This window comes from Boleophthalmus pectinirostris, unplaced genomic scaffold (assembly GCF_026225935.1).
Source record: "Boleophthalmus pectinirostris isolate CB_2022bp ecotype Guang Dong unplaced genomic scaffold, ASM2622593v1 HiC_scaffold_2823, whole genome shotgun sequence".
In the NCBI taxonomy this organism is placed as follows: Eukaryota; Metazoa; Chordata; class Actinopteri; order Gobiiformes; family Gobiidae; genus Boleophthalmus; species Boleophthalmus pectinirostris.
The window spans coordinates 1377154-1393923 of NW_026571288.1; the positions used below are offsets into that span (position 1 = coordinate 1377154).

Consider the following 16770-nt stretch of genomic DNA (forward strand, 5'->3'; position numbering starts at 1 on the left):
AAGTGTGCCAGAAACAAACATAATAAATATAATATAATATATAATAATAGAATGATGTGAGTGTGAAGTGTTTATTTTTAAACACCTTTAAGAATGTATTGTTAATTTATTGTGATTTTTAGGGGTTTGGTTTCTCATCCAATGGAGCTCATCAGTGACAGTGCCTCTACATTGCCCCTACTTCTGGAAGAAGAAATTCCCATAGATTTTTCCCATTGACTTTCCTGGGGGGAAAAAAAAGAAAAGAAATAAAATAATAGTTTGAAAGGTCAGGGCTTATCAGCACCGGGCAACTAATATTTACATTTTTCCAAAAGTCTATGGGGAAAAAAAAAGAATAAAAACTGTCTGAGTTGACGTTGAAATGGGCAGGACTTTCCACTAAAAGTGCATCTAAAATAGAAACCCCTTTACTGATGTGAACACCTTTTTATGGGCCAAATCAAACCTTCTGGACAGATTTGGAGGACCAGACGACTTGGACAGACAGTGTTACCTGACCAGCTACGGTCACACACTCTGACAAAAACACACTCTGTCCTGTCTCCCTGATTTCAGATGGCGATTACACATAAAATAGGTGAAACATCTACATAAAGGACTGCACATTTTTATAGAATCTCCAATCAAAGCACCAAACTGTGACTTAACTCAGGGTAAAGAAGTGATACATTTTGTTCTGAGGGTTCTAAGAGGCTGTGGTTGGATCATCTAAAATTTGGAGGGAGGTTTTTCACGCTCTGTGGTCCGGTTCCAGACCTTTCTGGATTCTAACAGAAGATGGGACTTGCTGCTCAGGCAAAAACATCAGCAAATAGGTCATAAAACATGACACACCAAAAGTAGCGTTCAGAAGCTCTTCAAAAATATGAAATCTTACTTAACACGGTTCCTAGAGGCATCTGCAGTTTTCCATGAGAATGTTGTTGCGTTTTATGTGCCAGAAGGAATGGCCTTGTTGGTTTGTCCTGGTTTAGATCCTTCACAGTCTACATGAGGCCTTCTTAGATGAAGTCTCTAGACCAGTGCTTCAATGTTTCAAGAGGAGGAGGTCAGAGGAGGGACTGAGGAGGAGAACAGGAGGCCAGAGGAGGTCAGTCCCAATGGAAGGTAGGGTTCTTCTACATCACCAGGTTCTTTGGTCCATACTTAAGTTAATTAGAGTTCTTTAACCTGCTCGTCCCTGCATCCCAAACAGGAACTGAACACTTTCAACTTCTCTCTCTGTAACTGCTGTTGTCCGGCTCGTCATTTTGGTCTTAAAATGTTCATAGTAACCCGCTCTACATGATCCTGAACTTTTTATTACACTATTTTGTCCATAAAACAAGACATGAACATTTATAAACAGACCAATCAGGCGCCTTCTTTCCTCAAGGTTCTACCATCTGGCGTTGGCAACAGGTTTGACTGACGTCATCCCCCGCCAAACCAGCAGTGCAGGTGGGAAGGGGCTTCAACAGCATGGCTCCTGATTGGCTCACCGGTTGCTTTGATATTTGTGGTTGGAATTCCAAATATGCAACTGGACTCCAAATCCGTCCTTATAACCACCAGCCTCGATGAGCTTCATTTCGCTGGAGCCAAATGCCGTGGGTGACGTCACACTCCCTTAGTCCACTTCTTTACACCAAGAGCAAAGCAGTCCAGTTCATTCACACCAGTTCTCTAGAATCCATTACAGTTCCTCTGGTTCACGCCTGGGACAGACACCAGGAGCTGTGGGGGGTCATGGGCGCCGAGGTGAAGGGGAAGTCCTCAAATTTTATGTCCACGTGGCCAGAAGGGGCGCTGTCCAACTGGGAGGACGTCTGTGGAGGAGACAGGAAGGAAGTTTAGGTAAGGAGTGTTTTTCTGTTAGACATATGTTTTCATTTATGAGGATCTAAAATTGAAAAAGCTGTATTTTTGTTGCATTGTCAAAACTGCACTGACATTTGTCTACCAAGTACAGCCTTACAGGAACAAAATCAAGTCAGGATCATGACCAGTTGTGAGCTTGGACTAAACTTGGTCTTGTGTGAGTACTGTATTTTCCGCACTATAGGGAGCACTGTCATTGAATGGTCTATTTTCGAACTTTTTTCACAAACAAACCACACCAGACTTTAAACGAAACTCAACAGTTGGATGGCTCAGTGGGACTTTGTTTGGAGTGTTCACGATGACTCTGGGCTTTCATTCATTTTCATTCATTTATTTATTTGTTTGAGCCAGGTACAACAAAATTCAAAAACAATAACAATTAAAGCCGCGCGCGGCGATGGTGGCCCTCGCCCCGGGCGCGCACCGCCCCCCCACGCGACCTCCGGGGACTCGCGACCGCCCAGGCACGCCACCCTCTCTTCCCGACAGCTCCCGAGGCCGACAGCTCGTCCACCAGAAAAATTACACAGTGTACCTTTAAATGTTTCAGAGGAATCACTGCGCCCCTACTGGCCAACCATGAAAAATGCACCATGTCCGTAATAGACTTTTTTGCTTGTAATCATATACAGAATTTAATTCCCGAATTTGGTACAAATCCAATAATGCTTACGTTTCATGTCTATGGTAGGGGGCGCTATAGAGTTCATTTTTCATATGTTTTATAGTGTATTATATTCAGGCCGGGATCATGCATTAGTGATTCAAATTTCAGCACGATCGGACAAAACCTGATTTTTTGTTTTCGTTTATGGTCGTACAAACTAATAATATTAATGAAGAAGGCACAAAAGTTTATCATTTATGATTGTACAAAATAAACAGTAATAAGAATGAAAAATTTAGGGATTTTTTGTTTTTGTTTATGGTCGTACAAACTAATAACAGTAGTGAAGAAGGCACAACGTTGATCGTTTATGATAGTACAAACTAAACAGTAATGAGAATGAAAAATGTAAGGATTTTTTTGTTTTCGTTTATGGTTGTACAAACTAATAATATTAATGGTGGCTTTTTTCAATTGTGTGGGGAGGGTGCTGTCTGGGACCACTGGATTGTCGGCGTGTTCGCAGTGACTCAGTTGTTCAGTTGTGTCTAAAAGCGGCACATTGCACTCGCTTTTTCGGTTCGTTCCTCCATTCCGTTCCTCGTCGGCGTGGAGTGATGAGTGTGTCTGTGGGTGTGTTTCGCTGTGCGGTCACTGTCTGCTCCGTGTGTGTGTGTTTGTGTGTTCTGTGGGTGGTGCGGCTTTGTAGTTTACTGAAGTCGTGCTGGGACACCCGAGTGCATTCGTGTATAGGGCGCTCTGGATTGTGGGGCACGCAGTCGTTTTTTGATGGGGTTGGAGGCTTAAGAGCGCGCCCTATAGTCCGGAAAATACGGTATTTCAAATTATGATAATGAGGCACTGTTATCTTGTGCTGATCCTATCCAAGACAATGGATAGTTTCCTTTGTTATTTTACCTCATATCTGGGCCCACCTGGAGACTGCTGCAGGGTACACTTATATGGTCAGACTTGTACCTGTGGAGTGGTCAGATCTTTACCTGTTGAGTGCTGTGGGTGTGGTACGCCAAGGAGCCCAGCCCGGGGTCACGCTTGATGGGGGAGGCGTGTTCGGATGTGGGCAGAGACCTGGGCGAGCTGGAGTCCGATGGGGTAGTGGTGGTACCTGGCTTGTTCTTGGGCATCTTGGGTTTGCGTTTGCGAGTTTGGATGCTCTCCTTCTTCATAGCCAAAGGACGGGGAACCTAAGAAGAACCCAGAGACAGTGAGGCCTACAGAGAGAGAACAACCCCCTGTCTCCACTCCCCCAGCACTGTGCAACGTTGTTACACAGAAGTTTTGCATGTTCTGTCAGTGTCTGGACAAATCTACAATACCACTTTATAATAACTACACCTCAATTCACCAACATGAAGCATAAACAAAGACGTAATAGTGTTTATACATCCTTGTCAAAGCCTGATCTTGTCTGATCTCAGAAGCTAAGCCGAGCTGGGCCTGGTTAGAACTTGGATGGGAGACCGCTGGGAATGTCAGGTACTAGAGTTGGACGACAGTGTCATTGTATTCTTAGGCAAGACACATCACCCACATTGTCTACTGTGAGTACTGTGAGAAGAAACTTCATGATTTCAGGATTATTCACAATCGAAGCCCAGTGCAGTCCTTCCTTCACTTTCATTCACACTGTTGAACAGAGCACATTCCTGTGTGTGTGCGCAGCTTCATCACGTCACACTTTATCAACGAGAAAGTCCACTTCATTTGACAGAAACAGACAGATAAGAGCACTCCACATTTCGTTTTGCTTTTCTTTGAGAATTCAAATTACTTGATTTTGTTTCTAAAACCTCACAGGTATAATGTTTCACTTCAGACCAGTACAGACATAGTTACTGTTTAACTGAATAATCAGGACTTCCCTATTGCTATTCTCTGGACTACTGATATCCCTCTGTATAAAACATATCAATATTAGTCTGCACTTAACACACTTATGGAAATATGACAAATACGGCTCTTATGCTCTTCAAAATAATAAAGACCATAAGATCATGTTTAGAGTCACTGGCTCCATGTTGTTCCATGTAGATGGCCTATTACAGCAGTGTGCTACAGAAGAATGTTAGAAGTGTGTAATGGAGGTGTGTTACTGGTGTGTTTCTGACTACATCACAGTGTGTTGAGGCGCATTAATAGTCACCCTGTAGAGTTGTGTTATAGTCTTATATAGATGTGTATTATAGTCTCATAGATGTGTGTTATAGTGTCATATAGATGTGTGTTATAGTCTCATATAGATGTGTGTTATAGTGTCATATAGATGTGTGTTATAGTCTCAGATGTGTGTTATAGTGTCATATAGATGTGTGTTATAGTCTCAGATGTGTGTTATAGTGTCATATAGATGTGTGTTATAGTCTCATAAATGTGTGTTATAGTGTCTCATAGATGTGTGTTATAGTCTCATATAGATGTGTGTTATAGTCTCATAAATGTGTGTTATAGTGTCATAGATGTGTGTTATAGTCTCATAAATGTGTGTTATAGTCTCATAGATGTGTGTTATAGTGTCATGTAGATGTCTGTTATAGTGTCATGTAGATGTGTGTTATAGTCTCATGTAGAGGCGTGTTTTTGGTGTGTTTTTTGCATGTATAGAAGTGTGTTTTTTGGTGTGTTTTTGCATGTGTAGAAGTGTGTTTTTGGTGTGTTTTTTGCATGTGTAGAAGTGTGTTTTTTGCATGTGTAGAAGTGTGTTTTTGGTGTGTTTTTTGCATGTGTAGAAGTGTGTTTTTGGTGTGTTTTTTGCATGTGTAGAAGTGTGTTTTTGGTGTGTTTTTTGCATGTGTAGAAGTGTGTTTTTGGTGTGTTTTTTGCATGTGTAGAAGTGTGTTTTTTGGTGTGTTTTTGCATGTGTAGAAGTGTGTTTTTGGTGTGTTTTTTGCATGTATAGAAGTGTGTTTTTTGCATGTGTAGAAGTGTGTTTTTGGTGTGTTTTTTGCATGTATAGAAGTGTGTTTTTTGCATGTGTAGAAGTGTGTTTTTGGTGTGTTTTTTGCATGTGTAGAAGTGTGTTTTTGGTGTGTTTTTTGCATGTGTAGAAGTGTGTTTTTGGTGTGTTTTTTGCATGTGTAGAAGTGTGTTTTTGGTGTGTTTTTTGCATGTATAGAAGTGTGTTTTTAGTGTTTTTTTTTGCATGTATAGAAGTGTGTTTTTGGTGTGTTTTTTGCATGTGTAGAAATGTGTTTTTGACGTGTTTTTTGCATGTATAGAAGTGTGTTTTTGGTGTGTTTTTTGCATGTATAGAAGTGTGTTTTTGGAGTGTTACTGACTCCGTGCAGTTTCATGTAGAGCCCACAGGCGTTGCACACAGGTTCTCCGTCGGCGTTGCGTCTCCAGAGCGTGGTGGTGCTCGTGTGACAGTTTGTGCAGCAGAGGCCAGCACGACGAGAGCCAGACTGCTGTGAGGAGCGAGGGAGCAAGGGAGGGAGTAGAGGAGAAGGGGAGAGAGAGAGGGAGGGAGGGAGAAGAAAGGAGTTCACATTATTTTACAGTATTTTGCCTCTTGAAAATATAATAAAATGAATGATCATGAAACAATATATTATTTTAACCATGGAGAGAGAAAAAGCAAGAGAGAGAGAGAGGAAAGGAGGGGAGGAAGAGAAGGAGTGAGTTATAAATACGATGTTCAAGAGAAAATTGTCTATATTTCATTCTAATGGAATAATGATGAGAAGTTTTATGGGTTTACACAAGGTAAAGAGGGGATCAAATTACAAACAGATTAAAACGAAACAAAAACGAATGTATTTTCTGACGTACAAATTGTATTTTTTTTTATCACAGAAGGAGAGAGAGAGAAAGAGAGAGCGAAAGAGAGAGAGCTGGAGAGCCCCTTCTATAAGTGGCTCACTCAAGGGCAAGGCCAAAGCAGGACAAATAAAAACAGAACAGAAAAGAAAAAGAGAGAGAAGGGGGGGGGGGGGGGGGGGAAGTGGGTAAAGAAAGAAAGAAAGAAAGAGGAGTGAAGCAGAAAGAGAGACAAAGATACGGAGGGACGGAGGGCAGAGGAGATAGAAAGAGAGAGAAGAGAGAAGGAGAAAGAGTCAGAAAGTGGAAGGTGGTTAGAAGAGAGACAGGGAATAAAAGAAAATGGGAGACAGGAAAAGTGTTGCACAATCCCACCTCCACACACACACGCGCGCGCGCGCACTGAGCTCTATTGGGACAGACCATGGGAACGAAGCAGACGTGAAAACACCACACCCATTGTAACTACCTTGAGTTTACTTTAAAAGGCAAATATCACACTATTTTCTCATCTGTGTTCTAATGTCGTTTCCTCATCACAAACACACCTCAAGTTGTGTTTTGTTTTATCCACACACGTTTAATGCACAAACGCTGCACGTTTACGCTGAGCTCTTCTCTTAAACTGTCTTGTGGTAATATTGAAAGTGCTCCTCTGTGTTTCTAAACTCCATGCACTTAAACATGTGTGAATGACCTTTAAACTAAACTAAGCCATGTGCACTAGAAAAAAATATATAAATAAATAAATGTATGTATGTATGTATGTATAAAAAAATGTAAAATTGCTTATAGTAATACACAATACAAACATTACAAAAATAAATAAATACAAATACATAAATAAAATAAAAAATAGCAAAAAACTAAAATAGATTAGATACTCAAAACCAATCAACAAAATCAATAAAAATAATACTCTTTCTTAGACAATAGAATGTGATTTTCAACATGAAATTGTACTTTCTTTTTTATATGTATGTGCTCCTCAGATTCATGTTTTTTCTTCATTGTCTTTGCATATTTTGGTGTGTCTTATTCCCTTATTCTTATTAGTGTAGCGTGCTGGTGTTTTATTTTGATATTTGTCCTGGCTGTTTGTAGTTTGGTGTTTTACTTTCTGTCTGTTGATCATTTGCCCCGCCCTAGTGTGTTAACAATTGTGTCTCCAGACCTGGGCAATGTACACCTTTGTTTGACTCTGATAGGCCCATTTAATCATTTGGAATTACAAAATAAACATATTTTATCATCTTACCTCATGCATGGACTAAAGCTGCATGGCTTTTATTTTAGAGGTCTTTTTAAATTACATTTTTGTTCGGCAACAACACTTTTTCATTGTTTAGTCAGAACATACACTCTTAGCAGTCTGACCAGCTGATCAGAACAATGATATTTACTGCTTTTTATAAAGAAATATTTTCTGTTTCTCATGTGGCCCCTTGGAAAAAAAAAATCATCCACTCCTGGGGTATATACCCTGTGTTCTCCTTTGCACTTTGTTGGTCCATTGTCAGTATCATGTCTGCTGTCAATTTTGATTTAGGATTTTTATATTTGGTTTCATCTGGTCTTTGTTCTAGTTACATTAAACAACTGTGCAGTGCAGTTGTGTATTTTGATAGCCAGGCTGGTGCCACCTAGTGCCTCCAATCAATTTAATTTCTCTCCAGCGACTAGGTCAGGAATTGGAATACACTAAACGGTTCGCAAAAAAAACAGAAGTACGAGTTTGGGAACCAGCCAATCAGCAAAGAGTCATATATTCCAGAGTCATATATATTTAAAGCCGGAACAAAGAGAATCTTTGGTGAATTTCATCAAGGGGAAAGACGTTATTGTCCTTCTTCCTTCGGGATTTGGGAAAAGCTTAATATACCAGTTAGCCCCGTTAGCAGTGCATTAAATACATCATGACCAAATAGCAGCAATTGGTTAAATAAAAAAGTACCTGCCTACCGTTGAGCGAATGAATCCTAATGCTACGAAGTGAAACCGTCTGATGAATTAGGTTAGTATTTTGGATCCTCTCCTTTTAAATCTTGCTCTTATACTTGTGATATAGCTCAGGATCATTCTAAATCTATTTAGGAAAGGTTCTGTCCAGGGACATTTTTAGTATTGAAACCTGCTCAAATGAGTATCTATTTTTTGGGGTTTTGGTGTCAGTTAGTATCTGATTTTCGATACTTTTGACTTTCCTAATGTATTGTGATGAATTGCACAGTCTTACTGTTTAGCTCTAATCTGGTTAGAACATCTTTTATGAGTAGAATGACCATGTGCATTATCCCTTCATGTAAAGACTAAACTAAATCAAATGTCTTCAGTGCAGATGTTGTGGTGTGGTTGGAGAAATACAATGGGAGAATAGAGCTTGTCACTAATAGAAATGATCACTTCTATTAGTGACAAAAACATATGTGGATTTGCTGTTGGTAGATTTCCTATACTAGCAGAGTGATAGAGAATGGTGGCCCCTGCTCCAGAGGGTCACATTCTGAGCGCCGATAGCAGAACCATGTGTAACACTTTCCAAACTGCTCGTGATAAGAGTCTATTTAAACTGTGGCAAGATAAGGACAGACCCAGGTCATGTGCAGAGGCTGAGAGCTGCTGTGAAGAAAGCATTTTACTCAAAGTTAAATTGTATTACTTTCATTATTCAGATGGTGGGCAGTGGCCTAGAAAATTCTGTTCTATTCTTTTGAAAGAAACCTCCAAACTTCTGATCCACAAATGTTTCTCCTTCTCATTAGTTTGGGATCGGCTTCACAAACCTGTCATTCATCAATTAATCTTATTGCTTAAACCTGACGACAATCGCGTGTTTGGGGTTGAATAATGGCTCCAATAAATGACTGTGTGGGTTGGTTGTATCATGTGGGTCTGTTGTTACTCACAAGTCTCTTATGTGGTTTGATGAGGGGCCGGTTGTGTGGCTTTAGTGTTGTAGGGTTGGTTATGTGGGGCCGGGTGTGTGGTGTTAGTTGTTACTCACCAGTCTCTTTGATGAGGTTTGGTGAGGTTTTGGATTGGTGTGTGGGTCTGGCTGTGTGTGGTCTAGTTGTGTGGGGTTGGCTGTTACTTACCAGTCTCTTCTGTGGTTTGATGAGGGGTCAGTTGTGTGGGGTCAGTTGTGTGAGGTTGGCTGCCTTGGATCTGGTTGTGTGGGGTCAGTTGTGTGGGGTTGGTTGTCTTGGGTCTGGCTGTGTTAATTACCAGTCTCTTCTGTGGTTTGATGAGGGGTCAGTTATGCAAGGTCAGTTGTGTGAAGTTGGCTGTGAGGGGTCAGTTGTGTGGGGTTGGCTGTGTTGGATCTGGTTGTGTGGGGTTGGTTGTGTGGTGTCAGTTGTGTGGGGTTGGTTGTGTTGGATCTGGTTGTGTGGGGTTGGTTGTGTGGTGTCAGTTGTGTGGGGTTGGTTGTGTTGGATCTGGTTGTGTGGGGTCAGTTGTGTGGGGTTGGTTGTGTGGGGTCAGTAGTGTGGGGTCAGTTGTGTAGGGTCGATTGTGTGGGGTCAGTTGTGTGGGGTTGGCTGTGTGGGGTCTGGTTATGTGGGGTTGGTTGTGTTGGATCTGGCTGTGTGGAGTTAGTTGTGTGGGGTTGGTTGTCTTGGGTCTGGATTTGTTAATTACCAGTCTCTTCTGTGGTTTGATGAGGGGTCAGTTTTGCAAGGTCAGTTGTATGGGGTTGGTTGTGAGGTGTCGGTTGTGTGGGGCCAGTTGTATGGGGTCTGGTTGTGTGGGGTTGATTGTATGGGGTTGGTTGTGTGGGGTCGGTTATGTGGGTCTGGTTGTGTTACTCACCAGTCTCTTCAGTGGTTTGATGAGGGGCCGGTTGTGTGTGGTCTTGTTGTGTGGGTCTGGTTGTGTGTGTCTGGTTGTTTGGGTCTGGTTGTGTGTGTCTGGTTGTGTGTGGTCTGGTTGTGTGGGATTGGTTGCGTTACTCACCAGTCTCTTCTGTGGTTTGATGAGGAGCCGGTTGTGTGTGAGTCTGGTCATGTGGGTCTGGTTGTGTGGTGTGGTTGTGTGGTGTGGTTGCGCTACTCACCAGTCTCTTCTGTGGTTTGATGAGGGGTCTGGTGGTGTGTGGTCTGGTCGTGTGGGGTCCGGTTGTGTGAGTCTGGCTGCGTTACTCACCAGGCTCTTCTGTGGTTTAATGAGGGATCTGGTTGTGTGTGGGTTTGATTGTGTGTGGGTCTGGATTGTGTGGGGTCCGGTTGCGCTACTCACCAGTCTCTTCTGTGGTTTGATGAGGGGCCGGTTGATGCCGTTCATCTTGTGGTACAGACCGCAGGCGTTGCACAGATAGTGTCCGGTCCCGTCTCGTCTCCACAGAGGAGTGGACACAGAGCCACAGTTCACACACTCCCGGCCCTCAGAGCTCAGGTCCTCCACAGGGTCTGGCACACACACACCAGCAGAACAAACAAAAAGAGAGAGATAGTATTTTACAACAATGGAGTATTAACTGCAAACACATAACATACAGTATTTAGAGCACCCTTTATTATTATTGAAAAGTTTCATTCATTTCAGTTTAAGTTAAAGGGACTGTTTGGAATTTTGGACATAGGGTCTCATTTCCTAGTGAGCCAGAGTGTTGGAGATGTGTGGAGACACTTTTTGAAATATTCCATCCAGTCCTTGTATTTGCAGACATTGCTGGTGCTAGGCTAGTGCATGTCAATGGCCATAGTTAGCCTGTCACTAAAAACAGTTTTACCCACTCCACAAAACACCCCAAACAAATCTATTATTACACCAGACTGTCCATGTCAATGTCTGTGTCGATAGAATAATGTTTGAAATAAAACTAACCTTGTATCGCTTGAATTGTTGCATGTTGAGGGACTATTTTCTCATGTATCAGTCTGCCGCTGCCAAGCTTTCTATCAGGAAGTACAACTCTCTGCTGCTGCTCAGATATAAATGCTTCAAATGCAAAGTTGGTTTTAACCAGGAAGATGTTTTGAAACATGCAATAACAGCTTCCGGTGTAATTCCTGACAATTAAAACCAACTGTGATCAAACTCAATGAAGTAAATGTGATCAGTGGTAAAATGAAGACTGCAGACATATGTGCTGTTGGATTCATTTGGAATTTGGCGTCTCATCTCTTCTAATCACATGTACCCAGTGCACTCGGAGTTGTGTGTCAGTGAAATGATGAAAACTGAGGGATGGTTGGAATTGTTGATTAGTTGAACATAACGGAACTCCACAATGACATGGAAATGAAGAAAACTGGGCCTGGAGGTTCTAATTACATCTTTCCAAACATTTTCTTGGTTTGTGACATGAGCGTGACTAGAACCTACTGGGACAGGATTTTAAAAACACAAAGGTGCATGAGAGACTAAATTAGACTTAGACAAACTTTATTGATCCATAACAGAATGATTTGGACATCTTGAGGATTCTGAATGTGCGAGAATGAACTAAAACACATGCCTGACTATGTCTGATGAAGGAGCTGTATTGTAACACTTCAGAGTGTTAAATGATGCGGTACAGATAAGTAACATTGAGTTTGGGGAGTGCAAGGGTGTAGGTTTGTAGAGGGATGGTGGGCACATGTCACAACCAATATTTGGGGAAGACAAAATAGTCCCTACCAACATTTGCCATTTTATTTTAATAACCAAAAATATAAATTTATTCCGATATTTTTCCAAACTCAGTAGTATTAATTTAACACATTTTAGCTCACATTTTGTTTATGAGACGTTCTGAGATTTATTTTATTGGCTGCAACAGAGTGATGTCATGAGTGGAGCCAGGAGCATAAACTAGGGAAGTGGCAGGACAGGGCCGCACCTGAAGATGTCAACTTGAACAGACGTGAGTGAAGATGCCGCACCAAACTTTGAAAAACTTTTCAAATGGAACTTACTCAGCTTCATCTTCAGTTAAACTTGACTTATAATGAGTCGCTGCAGAAAAAGAGCAACTTTCACCACAAGTTCACCTCCCAAACAGAGCCCTACTCGTGCGCCGTGAGACCCCGACTCTACTGACAATATTCCATGGAAAAATGTACGGACATGACCTCACAAATATCTCATCACCAACGAGCAAAAGGAAATCTGAGACAAGCTTCTACATTGCTGTTATCTGCTACAGAATCATCTTAGAAGAACAACGGACACAAACTATAAAATTAAACCACCTCTCACTTATTTTGGACTCTGTGTGTTTTTGGACAACTTCCTGGCAACTTTTTATTATCCCATTTGACTTTCTTATAAAAATGTGCTGTTTGGTTTTTGCAGTGTGCATCATACCAAAAGTAGGTTTCATGGGGGGAAGGGGTAGCTGATAATCAGTGTTGGGGAGTAACAGATTATATGTACTGGAGTTACGTAATCAGAGTACAAATTATGAGTAACTGTATTCAGTTACAGTTACTGTTTCAGTGAGTGGTAATTGGATCACAGTTACTTTGTTGAAATAAATGGATTACATGGCAGTATTTTCCTGTTTTCACGTTTTGGGCTATATCCCTAAACCAGGACTAAACCAGGACTAAACCAGGGCTAAAACCATGTCTAAACCAGATCTAAACCAGGACTAAACCAGGGCTAAAACCAGGTCTAAACCAGAGCTAAACCAGGACTAAACCAGGACTAAAACCAGGTCTAAATCAGGACTAAACCAGGACTAAAACCAGGACTAAAACCAGGTCTAAATCAGGACTAAACCAGGACTAAAACCAGGACTAAAACCAGGTCTAAATCAGGACTAAACCAGGACTAAAACCAGGACTAAACCAGGACTAAAACCAGGTCTAAACCAGGACTAAACCAGGACCAAACCAGGGCTAAAACCAGGTCTAAACCATGTCTAAACCAGGACTAAACCAGGGCTAAAACCAGGTCTAAACCAGAGCTAAACCAGGACTAAACCAGGACTAAAACCAGGTCTAAATCAGGACTAAACCAGGACTAAAACCAGGACTAAACCAGGACTAAAACCAGGTCTAAACCAGGACTAAACCAGGACCAAACCAGGGCTAAAACCAGGTCTAAATCAGGACTAAACCAGGACTAAAACAGGATTTGACAGGACTAAACCATGCTGTGTGGACCATGTCTCCTCGTCTTCTATCAATAATATTTTTAATACGATTAAGTAAAATCTGGGCTTTTTATTTTCTTTTAGCAGATAAAACATCTTATGTGAAGATGTCCAAGTCTTTGCTTGTCTACAGCAAACCAAGTAATCCAAATTATTCAGATTACGTTACTCACCTTAAATAGTTAATGGATTCCATTACAAACTACATTTTGAGGTATGTAATCTGTAATCTGTAAGGGAATATATTTTAAAAGTAACCTTCCCAACACTGCTGATAATGTCCCCACCAAAAGCTGAGACCAAACCTACGTCCTTGGGTGAGTGAACTTTAGATTTACGCATTTGCCTGAATTCTCCGTAATAACAGAAAACATGCAGCACGTTCACATCACCCTCTGCTAATTTAGATTACGTCAGAGTTCCAGACCCCTTCGCGCACGGACGTGGTTTCTTGTCTGCGGTTACGCTCCGGCCCAAGATGAATAGCGGTCCACGCACACGGAGGAATGCGCGGGCAAGTTATCATTCACTGAACCCCGGGCACGTCACAGAGACGGGCGTGAGACAGACGTGCGCGCCCCGGTTATCAGCCTCGCGATCCGGGGGTCTGGGCCATCCATCAAGGCGGTGACGGGGTGACGCACGCCGGGCATTACCAGGACAGATTCCCCGGAGTGTTCCTGGAGCTTTGGCCGGATACAGAGCGCTGTGACCCGGGCGGAGTGGCGAGTGACGCCCTGGAACGAACGGAGCTCACTCATTTGGACATGATTGAGTTTCGTGGCGTTTAAAGACGCGTGGCACGGGCCTAACCATTCTCCTGTCATCTCAAATATTCCATGGGCGTAATGAGACACTGGTCAGGTTCCGCAATATTGCTTTTTTTATGTTTCTTTAATAATAACAAAGACTCTAAAAGGCCCATATATCTACTTTGTGATGTGTTTTAGAACGTTTTTTCTCATCACAAACAGACCTGCTGTTGTGTTTTGTTTCATTCACACACGTTTAACACACAAACCCTGGCGGAAGTTAAATTAACACTCGGGGGAAGTTAAATTAACACTCGGGGGAAGTTAAATTAACACTCGGGGGAAGTTAAATTAACACTCGGGGAAGTTAAATTAACACTCGGGGGAAGTTAAATTAACACTCAGGGAAGTTAAATTAACACTCGGGGAAGTTGAATTAACACTCGGGGAAGTTGAATTAACACTAAGGGAAGTTGAGTTAACACTAAGGGAAGTTGAGTTAACACTAAGGGGAGTTGAATTAACACTTGGGGAAGTTAAATTAACATTAGGGGAAGTTAAATTAACACAACCATATCAATTCTGGCAAATGACCCCAACCCCATTTAACTTTCAAATAGTTAAAATAACACTTTTTGTGTTAAAAACAACTCTGAAATATTTTACCCTGACATTTTAACCCTCCATTTGTAGCTGTGTATTGAACTAAAACCAAAAGGAGTTGTTAACTTAAAAAAAATATAAAATATAAAATCTCTTCGTGACATCACAAGTTGAGCTGGAGGTTGACAGACTAATAATGCAGAGTTACTCAAACGTGTGTGAATGAAACAAAACACAACTCCGGATCTTTTCTCATGAGGTAACAGCGTTATAACGTGTCTTAAATCTCACAGGAGTCCATTTTGTGTCATTTAGGAGCTTTAATTCTGAGAGTTTTCTGACATCATCACATTCTCCCGTCTGAAAACAAATTCGTTCATGACTGGCAGAGTTTCAAACACGCTGACACTTTAGATACGATGGCAGTTCAAATAAACAGGTGCCGTCTGCCACACGATAAACCCGAGATACGCATCAACGTGGAGGCTCGTTTTAGGCGCGCGTTTAATCTTTCACGTGTAGTGGAGGTAACGTAGGATCGATCCCAACATCTCCGGGTCATTTGGAGCGCAGGATTTGGCCGCTCGTGTCCTCTGAGTCTGTGTGTCGTGTCTGGACTGGAGCCTCTGAGCGGATCGAGGCCGGTGTTTGCGCACACTTCTCCCCGCGCGCACTGGAGTTTGCTCCGGGTGATAAGGCGTTCTTTGCCCGGTCAAAGGGTCGCTATGGATTGGGGTGCGTGTGATCAGAGCTCGAGCGGATTGAATTAACATTATTGAGTGTTTTTAAGCGGCCTTTTTACAGTGTGTGGTGTTAAATGGGGACTAAAAAAAACGAATAAATAAACCAACAGCGAACTTAGTGAATAGAGCGGGTAAAATCAGATCTTGTTTTTATTTTTCGTTATCATGTTGTTGCAGCTAAAGAGGCTATGAAAAGAGCACTGGCCTATTTCCGTTGGCCTCATAATATTTGACACGGTCACACTCGTGTATTTTACGCACGCGTCATTTACATAATGTTTTATGAGACGAACATTATAAAGAACATAAAGGCCTATCCTAAAGCAGTGATTACAAATGTGATATGTATTTACTGTTATTAAGGCTTCTGTGTTTGTGCTACATATTTATCGTTTATTCATTTCATTTAATGTAATATTTATATTAATTAATATTTTTATATATTTAAAAAAAACAGAAACTACGAATACAATTTGTGTTTTGTCTGTGATGATGCTTAGGCCTGTCACATCACGAATGATAAATGTAATAAAAATGTCGCAAAAGTCCAAGCGTTGGAAAAAAGACTGAAATAAACTGACATAGTTTGAAGCATCTTTTATACGTGTATGCCGTGGACACTGGAGAACTTATACAATTCGGCCTAAAGCTGAATATTTGACTCACCCAGACTGGAGCGGCGGGCGGTCAGCCCCTGGCGGCTCTGTAAACCCAGGACCCCGCTCTCGAAGGGCCCCGGGGCCCAGGAGGACGAGGCCATCTCCGGGCTCATGTACGCGTACGGGGACGAGTACGCGCCTCCGACCTGCCGCACCAGAGCGCTCCCGTACTGCTCCGGCCGCGAGCTGTTCCCGAGCACCAGCGGGCTTTGGTAGGTCGCCTCCCGGCCCGTGCTTGAGCTCATGGGCGGGCTGTGGGAGTAGGAGAAGCCGGGCGGAGGGTGAGGGCTGCCCGGCGTGAAAGCGCCGCTGTCGCCGGAGCTCTGAGGCCAGCCGTGGTGCGCGCTCAGGCCGTGCGTCTGCGGGGAGTCGCACGTCTGGAGGTACGGCAGCGTGGGCAGCATGGCGGGCACGCGGGGGGTGGGCACGTACACCGGGGAACTGGCGGGTGCATGCACGTAGTTGCCCGTGTCGTGCGCGTACGGGGACTGGTTGGAGGACAAGGCCAGGCTCTGGTACATGATGACCGAGGCTTCAGTCCCGCGAAGGAGAGACAGAGCGTCCTTCGTCTGTCCGGACGCAATTTACAACATCAGCCCTGCACGAAAAAAAAACGACAAATAGTTTACTGTGCACTGTGCACCAGTGAGGAAAACAACAAACAAACAAAAAACACAAA

At 42.5% G+C, this 16770-nt stretch overlaps 1 protein-coding gene across 1 annotated transcript in view; it reads right to left on the minus strand.

Moving 5' to 3' along the window:
• Positions 1 to 1694: 1694 nt before the first annotated feature.
• The window catches only part of gata5 (GATA binding protein 5), a 15803-nt gene continuing 727 nt past the window's right edge, over positions 1695 to 16770 (minus strand). The window contains exons 2-6 of the mRNA XM_055159833.1: positions 16099 to 16689; positions 10487 to 10656; positions 5770 to 5898; positions 3475 to 3678; positions 1695 to 1811 (exon numbers count right to left, since the gene is read on the minus strand). Coding sequence (XP_055015808.1) covers positions 1695 to 1811; positions 3475 to 3678; positions 5770 to 5898; positions 10487 to 10656; positions 16099 to 16612 — 1134 coding nt within the window. The 5' untranslated portion in view covers positions 16613 to 16689. The remainder of the gene's footprint in view (positions 1812 to 3474; positions 3679 to 5769; positions 5899 to 10486; positions 10657 to 16098; positions 16690 to 16770) is intronic.